The 11,516-nt window shown below is 44.8% G+C and overlaps 1 protein-coding gene across 1 annotated transcript; it reads right to left on the minus strand.

Annotated features, from left to right (window-relative positions):
* Window positions 1-9,243: 9,243 nt before the first annotated feature.
* Window positions 9,244-10,686, minus strand: LOC137362233 (zinc finger protein 22-like). Its single transcript, XM_068026670.1, has 4 exons — window positions 10,623-10,686; window positions 9,982-10,105; window positions 9,553-9,669; window positions 9,244-9,457 (listed from the first exon to the last, which is right to left on the minus strand). The coding sequence occupies exons 1-4, from the start codon at window positions 10,684-10,686 to the stop codon at window positions 9,244-9,246; spliced, it is 519 nt and encodes a 172-aa protein (XP_067882771.1).
* Window positions 10,687-11,516: the final 830 nt, after the last annotated feature.

An 11,516-nucleotide genomic window follows, 5' to 3' on the forward strand; every position in this document is an offset into this window, starting at 1 on the left:
GATCATCGGGCCGGTCGAAACACAAGTGCAGTCACACTGGGAAGAAACCATGTAAATATGGGAACTGTGGAAAGGATTGAATTATCCATTTGAGCTGGAAACCCATCCATGCAGTCACACTCTGGAGAGGCTGTTCACCTGCTCTGAGTGTGGGAAGGGATTCACTCAGTCATCCAACCTGCTGAAACCCCAGTGAGTTCATACTGGGGAGCGACCATTTAAATGTCCAGATTGTGGGAATTGCTATAAATGTTCTGCAAATCTGATGTCCCATCAACGTGTTCACACTGAGGAGAGACCGTTCAGGTGTTCTTATTGCAGGGCTGGGTTCAAGCAATCATCTGAACTCACTGTCCACCAGCGCAGTCACACTGCAGAGAGACCGTTCATCTGCTCTGTGTGTGGGAAAGGATTCATTACTTCATCCCACCTGCTCAGACACCAGCGAGTTCACAATGGGGAGAGGCCATTCACCTGTTCAGAACACAGTAGGGGATTCACTACTTCATTCCATCTTCTGACACACCAACGAGCTCTCACTCGAGAGAGGGCATTCTCCTGCTCTGAGCGTAGGAAGGGATTCACTCAGTCATCCAACCAGCTGACACACCAGCGAGTTCACACTGGGGAGAGGCCGTTCACCTGCTCAGAGTGGAAGAGATTCACTACTTCATCCAACCTGCTGACACACCAGCGAGTTCACAAGTAACTCAGGCCTGAGAAATGTCCATGAAACAGCAGATTTCCAACATTGGGATTTTGGAAATCCACCAATAGGTTCTCCCTTTCCGGCCGTGACCGGCTTTGACAAAAATTAAAGCAATCAGTTCTGATGTTCTTTTTTTAAAGTTGACCAAATACAAAACTGCTCGGTGGTCTTTTTACCTGTTTTTAAGTTGTGTTTATTGTTTATCGTCGGTGGAAAGGAACTTGAAGCAGGATAGTAAGTGGGTGGATCTGCACACTCCTCCACAACTTCTGTGTGTTAGTGTTCTGTAAATTTCCAAAAAGGAGGTGTGTTTATACACAGACCAATTCCCAATGTTTGTTTTTGCCTTCATGGGATATCTTAGCAGAGACCACCGGAGAACTGACACAGCTCATTTGACATGGCTTAAAATTAATGGTGCAGGATCAGTACCTGGCAACTCGTGCACATACAAAGTAATTTCTGAAAACCCTGCACAAACTGGTTACTGAATGTGAATATCCTGCAGTGAGCATGAGTTGTATCAACTTCATATGTCCAGTGCATTGCAGCAACTGAAGTGATCTGGAATTTCCACTTATCGGTTTGCTCAGGTGTATGGCTGAATTCCATTCATTGTTCATCTCCACTTTCACTGTCTACTGCCCCAGTCACACTGGAAACCTTGAGTCACTGTGAAGCCTGTTTTTGCACCTTAGTGATGCAAAGCAAGGAGTATAACTCTGGCCATCTTTTTTCAATGTGTGGTTTGACATTGTTTAAGATTATCTGGAAAAGCTGTCGTGCACCTGGTTTTGCTATCTGCTTCATTCAGGTGATCAACGCAGCACAAAGTAAGAAAAATGACCCCACTTATCGTCAAGTTTCTGGATTGTCAACGTCTGTTAAATGTTTGGTTTTTATTAATTTATATACCTACTCATTTTTGCACATCACTTACCAAGGTGCCAGAATGTGCAATCTAGTATGCTTCTAAATGTTGCTTTCCAGTGAAGTTGACACATCTTCACAGAACACCTTTTACATGAAAAATCTATAACTAGGCAGAAGCAGGACATTGAGAACATGAAGCTCTGTAAAACCAATTATCAGCTGTCAGGTAAGTCTCATGAAATCGTATTCTGAGTACAGTACAATTTTATTCATTACATATGCAAAATTGTACAAAATTACCATGACACAACTAGTTTGCTTCATTAAAAGTGCTATAATTACATGATTCCTTGTCAGAAAAAAATTCTGACTTTTTGTCTTCAGCCACTAATTTTCAGACCTTTTGATCTTTGGCCACTCACCCTTGCATTTGTTACTTGTTTTTGTGAAATACTCTCCCTATTGTTGCTCAACTGCTGGATAAATCTGATTGCATTTATAAGTGTTTTTTAAATTAATTTTTGGAGTTTGGGCGTCGCTGGCTAGGCCAGCATTTATTGCCCATACCTAATTGCCCTTAAGAAGGTGGTGGTTAGCTGCCTTCTTGAACCACTGCAGTCCATGTGAGGTAGGTTACACCCACAGTGCTGTTAGGAAGGAAGTTCCAGGATTTTGACCCAGCGACAGTGAAGGAATGGCGATATAGTTCCAAGTTCCATTAGGCAAGATTTAGGATGTGTAGGATGGGGAAGGAAACTGCAGGGGATGGGCACAAACGAAATGTGGAGCTTATTCAAGGAGCAGCTAATGCGTGTCCTTGATAAGTATGTACCTGTCAGGCAGGGCGGAAGTTGTCGAGCGAGGGAGCCGTGGTTTACTCAAGAAGTTGAAGCGCTTGTCAAGAGGAAGAGGGCGGCTTATGTTAGGATGAGACGTGAAGGCTCAGTTAGGGCGCTTGAGAGTTACAAGCTAGCCAGGAAGGATCTAAAGGGAGGGCTAAGAAGAGCAAGGAGAGGACACGAGAAGTCATTGGCGGATAGGATCAAAGAAAACCCTAAGGCTTTCTATAGGTATATCAGGAATAAACGAATGATAAGAGTTAGAACAGGGCCAATCAAGGATAGTAGTGGAAAGTTGTGTGCGGAATCAGAGGAGATAGGGGAAGCGTTAAATGAATATTTTTCGTCAGTATTTACAGAAGAGAAAGAAAATGTTGTCGAGGAGAATACTGAGATACAGACTACTAGGCTAGATGGGATTGAGGTTCACAAGGAGGAGGTGTTAGCAATTTTGGAAAGAGTGAAAATAGATAAGTCCCCTGGGCCAGATGGGATTTATCCTAGGATTCTCTGGGAAGCCAGGGAGGAGATTGCAGAGCCGTTGTTGTTGATCTTTAAGTCGTCATTGTCGACAGGAGTAGTGCCGGAGGACTGGAGGATAGCAAATGTTGTCCCCTTGTTCAAGAAGGGGAGTAGAGACAGCCCTGGTAATTATAGACCTGTGAGCCTTACTTCGGTTGTGGGTAAAATGTTGGAAAAGGTTATAAGAGACAGGATTTATAATCATCTTGAAAAGAATAAGTTAATTTGCGATAGTCAACACGGTTTTGTGAAAGGTAGGTCGTGCCTCACAAACCTTATTGAGTTTTTCGAGAAGGTGACCAAACAGGTGGATGAGGGTAAAGCCGTGGATGTGGTGTATATGGATTTCAGTAAGGCGTTTGATAAGGTTCCCCATGGTAGGCTATTGCAGAAAATACGGAAGTATGGGGTTGAAGGTGATTTAGAGCTTTGGATCAGAAATTGGCTAGCTGAAAGAAGACAGAGGGTGGTGGTTGATGGCAAATGTTCATCCTGGAGTTTAGTTACTAGTGGTGTACCGCAAGGTTCTGTTTTGGGGCCACTGCTGTTTGTCATTTTTATAAACGACCTGGATGAGGGTGTAGAAGGGTGGGTTAGTAAATTTGCGGATGACACGAAGGTCGGTGGAGTTGTGGATAGTGTCGAAGGGTGTTGTAGGGTACAGAGGGACATAGATAGGCTGCAGAGCTGGGCTGAGAGATGGCAAATGGAGTTTAATGCGGAGAAGTGTGAGGTGATTCACTTTGGAAGGAGTAACAGCAATGCAGAGTACTGGGCTAATGGGAAGATTCTTGGTAGTGTAGATGAGCAGAGAGATCTTGGTATCCAGGTACATAAATCCCTGAAAGTTGCTACCCAGGTTAATAGGGCTGTTAAGAAGGCATATGGTGTGTTAGCCTTTATTAGTAGGGGGATCGAGTTTCAGAGCCACGGGGTCATGATGCAGCTGTACAAAACTCTGGTGAGGCCGCACCTGGAGTATTGCGTGCAGTTCTGGTCACCGCATTATAGGAAGGATGTCGAAGCTTTGGAAAGGGTGCAGAGGAGATTTACTAGGATGTTGCCTGGTATGGAAGGAAGGTCTTACGAGGAAAGGCTGAGGGACTTGGGGTTGTTTTCGTTAGAGAGAAGGAGGAGGAGAGGTGACTGAATAGAGACATACAAGATAATCAGAGGGTTAGATAGGGTGGATAGTGAGAGTCTTTTTCCTCGGATGAGGATGGCAAACACGAGGGGACATAGCTTTAAGTTGAGGGGTGAAAGATATAGGACAGATGTCAGAGGTAGTTTCTTTACGCAGAGAGTAGTAGGGGCGTGGAACGCCCTGCCTGCAACAGTAGTAGACTCGCCAACTTTAAGGGCATTTAAGTGGTCATTGGATAGACATATGGATGTAAATGGAATAGTGTAGGTCAGATGATCGGCGCAACATCGAGGGCCGAAGGGCCTGTACTGCGCTGTAATATTCTATTCTAAAAAAAAAGTCAGGATGGTGTGTGACTCGGAGGGGAACTTGCAGATGGTGGTGTTCCCATGCATTTGCTGCCTTTGTCCTTCTGGATGGTCGATGTTGTGGGTTTGGAAGGTGCTGTCTAAGGAGCCTTGGTGTGTTGCTGCAGTGCATCTTGTAGATGGTACATTTTATGCATGTCCATAATGTGTCTACTCAGATTTAACTCAAATTGTGATTTGTAACCAATAAATGATGTTTTGGGCATGAATTGTAGTCTGGTTTCTTGGTTATTTGTCAAGAAAGATTTAATTCATTCACTCAGCAGCTTGAGAGGAACCAGACTGAGGTTTAATTATCACAAGAAATAGGAACTGGAGGAGGCCATTTGGCCCTTCGAGCTGCTGTGCCACTCAACCAGCTCAAACACTGGAATAAAAATCCTCCTCCTGTGGCAATTGGATGAGTCCAGGTCTGATAACAGTGTCTGATTCCTGGTCTGATGCTGCTGTAGGTAATGCACAAGTGGTGAACCTATTAATTCCTGTTAGTATCATGTTGCGTGCCCCTGTCTACCATGTGAGAAACTGGGGTTATATTCTGTGATGGGGTGATTGTATATTTTTAAGACATCAAAATGTTATGTGGTATAGTTTCATCTTAAAATACCACAGAAAAAATTAGAAGAGGGCATGTTCTCTTTGAGAACTTTCTTGAGTGGAGACAGTTTTATCACCAGGTGCCCTCACACTACACAGTGGTAGATAATTGTGGTCTCCTCGACACTGAGAGGCTCAATACAGACTGCGTGACTGCTTTGTGGAACAACTCCCTTCAGTCCGCAAGCATGGCCCTGCGCTTCCTGTTTTTTCCCATTTTAATTCTCTACCTTGTTCTCAGTCTGACCTATGTACGAAGATATGAACACATGATCTAAGAGCTGGAGTTGGCTATTCAGACCCTCCAGCCTGCTGCGCCATTCTACAAGATCATGACTGATCTGTTTGTGGATTCAGCTCCATTTTCCTGCCGCCCCCCGATATCCTTTGACTCCCTTGTTTGTAAAGACTCTGTCTACCTCTGCCGTCGAAACATTCAATGACCCTTCCTCCACTGCTGCCGGGGAAGAGAGTTCCACAGACTCTCTGAGAGAAATACATTTCTCTGTCACTCTGTCTTAAATGGGAGAGCCTTTAATTTTAAACTGTCCCCCAGTTTTAGCCTTCCCCAGAAAGGGAAACATCCTTTCAACATCCACCCTGTCAAGTCCCCTCAGGATCTTATATGTTTCAATGAGATCAACTCTCATCCTTCTAAACTCCAATGAATACCGACCCAAACTGTTCACCCTTTCCTCAAAAGATAACCCTTTCTCCCAGGAATCAGTCGAATGAACCTTCTCTGAACTGTTTCCAATGCAACTATATCCTTTAAGTAAGGAGACCAAAACTTTACAGAATACTCAAGATTTGGTTCCACCAATGCCCTGTACAACTGTAGCAAAACATTTTGTATATTCCATTCCCCTTGTAATAAATTGCAGCATTGCATAATGGCTGTATCTGGGGCAAACAAGATACACTTTCCTTGGTAACGTCTGAGGCTGGCTTGTTCTCCCTCTCCGCATGGCTGTATCCAACAGCAACCAGAATGCACCTTCTCTAACTCCTGAGGCTTGCTTGTTCTTAAAGCAGTACTGATCATTTGCTGCCTTGAAGACATACCGCACACATCCCCCCCACCCACATCCTCCCCTCCCCCACCCTCAAAAAATAAAGTAGGATCATAACATCTCCATCCCTGGCGGAATAAAATACCATTCTGAAAATGCGTTTCATTACAATGCAAAAAATGAAATTGAAAAAACAAACAATAACACATTTTCGCCCGCATTTACAGATATACACTTTTCAAGAATATTGGGACTACAGCAACAAGTTCCACCAGAACATTTTCAGTTTAAAATTTTTCAAAGATTGTCCCAAGTAACCCATTTCAAATTTCCAAGCATAGTCTTCCAGCTGTTTCGTGCTTTCCTTCCAAGTGTCCCTATTGTTCATCACCTCAGCCAGGTGAACTGCAGAGCTCGGAGCACTGACCACTACTGTGTTCACTATTCTTTGAGAAGTTTATCGAGTACCCCTTTACCTATGTGGCATCACGTGACACTGGAAAACCCAGTCTGGGTAACAGAAGCTGATCTTATTTTACCTTGGGGTGTCAAAGGAATTTGACAGTATCCCTCCAACACATCTGTCTCTTTAAGACATATGATGTTGCCCACTCTGTCCATGCAGTCCTTTAAACGAGAATTTGGGCAGGAGTCTGCCTTCTTTACCACCGTGACCTTTCTTTAGTCTAGACAAGTTTGTGCCATCCCACCAGCTTTAGGCATCAAGACCACCTGCGAATTCCAGCTGTACTGGATTGCATTGGTCTCTGCTTCCACTTGGGCTGGTCTATCTGGACCTAAACGACAGGGATGTTGTTTTAAAGGAATGTTTCCCCCTACCCCCACATCATATGTACATCCTGGCTTATCCCGACAAGCTTTTTGAAACTTTGTGAAAAAAAAACTGTTCAGTCTTCACGCCGTTTTTCCTCTAAGTGCAAAAGCATTTTGTCTAACTTTCCTACCCATTCTGTATTCACTAATAGGATAGTTGGTGGTTAAATCTGAGAATTTACGAGGCCTACGTTTGCCTCATCCTCACAATCCGTTTCCTTGTCAACAGTCCTGTTTAACTGAAATACCTGTATTGGCTTATCCTCCTCCCTGTAGTAATATAGTTTGAGCATATTAATGTGACACAACCAGTTCTCCCGGTGATCAGGGGTGTTAATAAAGTAATCTACCTGATCCAATCTTTTGATCAATCTATATGGGCCAGTGAACCGTGCTTTTAATGGTTGTCCCTGTAATGTAACCACTAAACTAATCAAACAACTTCCCTTCCTGGCCCTCGTGCTAACTGACATTGTAAACAGTTTCCTTTCCTCAGGTACTTCCTGCTCCCTTTTAAAACTGTCATTATCACCCACCTCCTCAAAACCCCCACCCTCAACCTCTCTGTCCTTGTAAACTACCACCTCATCTTCACCCTCTCATTCCTTTCCAAAGTCACTGAATGTCTCTATGCCTCCAATCCGTGTCCACCTTTCCCAGAACTCCATGTTTGAACCTTTCCAATCAGGTTTCCACCACACAGCACTGAAACAGCTCGAATCCATGCCGCAAAGGACATTCTCTGTGCCTGTGGGGCACCATTCCGCCTCAGACTTCTTTACCTCCCAGTCGACCACACCATCCTGCAATACCTCTCCTCCACTGTCCAACGGAGTGGGACTGACCTCCCTTGGCTCCATTCAGATCTATCCAATCATAGCCAAAGAATCTCTTGCAATAGTTTCTCTTCTCACCCCATTACCTTTGGAGATTCCCAAGGATCTATCGATGGCCGCCTCTATCCCCCATCTATCAGCTGCCCATCACTGACATCATCCAATGACATGAGATCAGGTTCTACACGTGTGCTGATGTCACTCATCTCTACATCACCACCACCTCTCTTGACCCCTCCAGTGTTTGTGTTGTCAGCCTGCTTGTCCATTCTAATGCTCTTCTGATTGACCCCCACCCCACCCTGCGTAAACTGCAGATCATTCAAACTCTGCTGCTGTTTACTCCAAGCATCACAAATTTCCACTCATCCATCATTACTTAGCTCACTGATCTACAATGGCTCCAGGTCCTCTAATGTCCCCATTTTAAAATTCTCATCTCATGTTCAAATCTCTTCAAGGCCTCACCCCTCCCTGTATCTGTAATCTCCTCCAGCCGAACAACCCTCAGAAAACTCTGCATTTCTCCAACTCTGACCTCTTACACATTCCTCACTGTCTTTCTGTCCCATTGCCTGTGCCTTCAGTCACCGGCCCGAAGCTCTGGAATTTCCTCCTTACACCTTTCTGCCAGTCCACATCTCTCCTCCTTTAAGACCCTACTAAAAACCTATGATTTTGACCAAGCTTTTAGTCAGTCATTCTAATTACCCTTCTTTGGCTCAGTGTCAATTTTTGTCTGATTTTTCCATTTATGTTCTGAGATGCACCTTCAGACACTTTCCTACTTTAAAGGTACAGTGTAAATGAAAGGCATTTTTAAATCCCATTGTAACAGACTGGGGAAGCCAGTATTAAAATAATATTTGGGAATAATGAAGTAAAGTCAGAGATCAGCCATGATCTCATTGAATAGCAGAACAGATTCGAGAGGCTAAAAGGCTGATTCCTGTTTCTATGTCCTGAATAGACTTGGACTGAAACACATCTGATGAATGGAAAGTCATGGGAGAACTGGGGAGAAGGCACTGCAACTGGAAACAAGCACGTGAGCAGAGTTAGAGAGTGGGGGAAGTCTAGGGAGAAAGTACATATAGAACTGGAGCAGGCCATTCAGCCCCTCAAACCCGCTGCACATTTCAGTTAGATCCTGCCTCATCAATTAGTCTCCACTTATCTTGAAGAAATTAATATTTCTTGAAGATATATCCAAATATTAAACTTCAGCCCAGTTACTGGGATAATCAACATCAGCAGAAACAAACCCCAACTATCAGAATGAAAATGGTTCAGTCCTGGATGTGATTAACAACAGCAAAAACAGCAGAATCCAAACTCTGCAGTCACTTGTGAACTCGCTGCTGTCGCAGCAGGTTGATTGAGTGAATCCCCTCCACCACTCAGAGCAAGTGAACGGCCTCTCCCTCGTGTGAACTCGCTCAGTCTCAGCAGATTGATTGACTGAGCGAATCCCCTCCACCATTCAGAGCAAGTGAACGGTCTCTCCCTCATGTGAACACGCTCGGTCTCGGCAGATTGATTGACTGAGTGAATCCCCAACCACTCATGGAGCAGGTGAACGGTCTCTCCCCAGTGTGAACTCGCTGGTGTCTCAGCAGGTTGATTGACTGAGCGAATCCCCTCCCACACTCAGAGCAGATGAACGGTCTTCCCTCAATGTGAACTCTCTGGTGTGTCAGCAGGTGATTTTTGTTTTTCAAGCTTTTCTCACAGTCAGAACATTTAAAAGGTCTTTTATCAGTGTGAAGAAGTTGGTGTGAATTGTGGTTGGTTAACAAGTGAATCTTTTCCCACACTCATTGCAGGTGAACTGTCTCTCCCCAGTGTGAAACCGCTGGTGTTCAGTGAGTTTAGATGAGTGAGTGAATCCCTTCCCACACATGCAACAGGTGAACGGCTTCTCCCCAGTGTGACTGCGTCGATGAGTCTCGAGTTCAGATGGTTAATTGAATCCCTTCCTACAGTCCCACATTCTCACCGTTTCTCCATGGTGCAGGTGTCTTTGTGTCTCTCCAAGTTGGATGATCAGTTGAAGCCTCATCTACACACAGAACACGTGTATGTTTTCTCTCCTCTGTGAATGGTGTAATGTCTTTTCAGCCTGTGTAACTGGTTAAAGCTCAGTCACAGTCAGTGCACTGGAACACTCTCACTCGGGTGTGGGTGCCTTGCAGTTTTTCCAGTCACACTGATGTTTGAAATCTTTTCCCACAGACAGAACAAACATTTCTTGTTCCACATTCAAAGTCCGATGATATTCAGGTGCTGATGAATCGAATGATTCTTTCAGATCTTGATATGATGCTTGGTTTAAGTTTTCCCGTCTGCTAATCCTTCTCTTCGAATACCCTGTTATAAAGGAGATTATAAAGGTCATCATTCTAAGTGCAGGATAGAAATTCAGAGCAGACAATTCTAGCTTCAATGCAACATTTTTCCTCTTTTGTTCCCCAAAGCTGTAAATCCCCGTCTCACAGCTCTCCCTTCTCCCTGGGCATCCAAACCCATGGCATCATCTGCACGATTTCTTTCCTCTGCTGACAGTTTTCTCCCTCCCTCTACTCTGGCTCGGTTCACTACTCCAGCCCCTGTTTGCTGAGTGAGAAACAAATAACTGAATCAATGATTTTCCCTCCTGCTCACTGGGACCCTGAAGCCCCGCCCACTCTCAGTGCCGGCAATAAGATGGCAACACATGCGCACTGCTCTCCGCTCAAGATGGCGGCGCCTAAACCCTCCCGGCTTCCTTTCCAGAGGTGGCAGCCGTTAACCTGGGCAACCCAGGGATAACCCCGGAGACGCAAATGCTGGAACTGGAGTTTCTTATTTGGGGCTCAGGCCTACACCAGGTGTTTATGAAGCCTACCCACCCGACCGCCAACTTTGACCCGCTGCAAATGCATCTCCCGGAGAACTCCGACACTGCGCATGCTCGAAATACAAGCCAGTACTGCACCTGCGCGCTGTTCTCCTGGAGAAGGAAGAGGGCAGATTCACGATCGCTGGAAATGCCGGGTATCTGTCCCGCCATTGGAAGCTCGAATTAATGCTGACAAATTATATTCTGTGGTCGGGTTGCAATTAAATTATTGGACTGACCTTCCAAGATGGCTGTGTCTAAGGGAATTATTGGGTGACTGAGGGAGTATGACCATGACTGAGAATCTTTCCGTGTGTACGTGGAGTGGATGGAGATTTTTTCACTGTTAACAATACCCTCGAAGATCCTGATAATGTTGCTGTCAACCAGGCAGTTTGGGAAAAGACAGAGGGATATTTTTGACTGAAGCAGGCCCGGAATGTATGACATACTCAATACTTTTCTCACCCCAGCAAAACCAAAGGACACGCCGCTGAAGGACATTTTGATTAAGCTTGAGCAGCATTACAATCCTAAATCATTGAAAATTGCCGAAATCTATCAGTTTGGAACAAGGAATCAGCTGCCCAATGAGGACATTGGGGAGTTTATTGTGGCCTTCCAAAAGCTGTCACTTCACTGTAATTTTGGAGAATTTCAAGAGCGTGTGTTGTGTGACAGATTTGGTTGCAGATTAGAGGGTGAGCACATTCACAGTAAGTTGATAACATTGCCAAAGGTGAGTTTTGACATAGCTTTTCAAACAGCACTGTCCATGGACATGGCTGAATTTGACTCGAGAGAAGTGAGAGTTAACAACTGTCAGTCATCTGCTGAAGTAAATAAGCTGCAGATGAGTAAGCAGAAGGCCCCAATGATGGCAACTGGTGGTGGTCATGT

This window comes from Heterodontus francisci, unplaced genomic scaffold (genome assembly GCF_036365525.1).
Source record: "Heterodontus francisci isolate sHetFra1 unplaced genomic scaffold, sHetFra1.hap1 HAP1_SCAFFOLD_526, whole genome shotgun sequence".
Classification (NCBI taxonomy): domain Eukaryota; kingdom Metazoa; phylum Chordata; class Chondrichthyes; order Heterodontiformes; family Heterodontidae; genus Heterodontus; species Heterodontus francisci.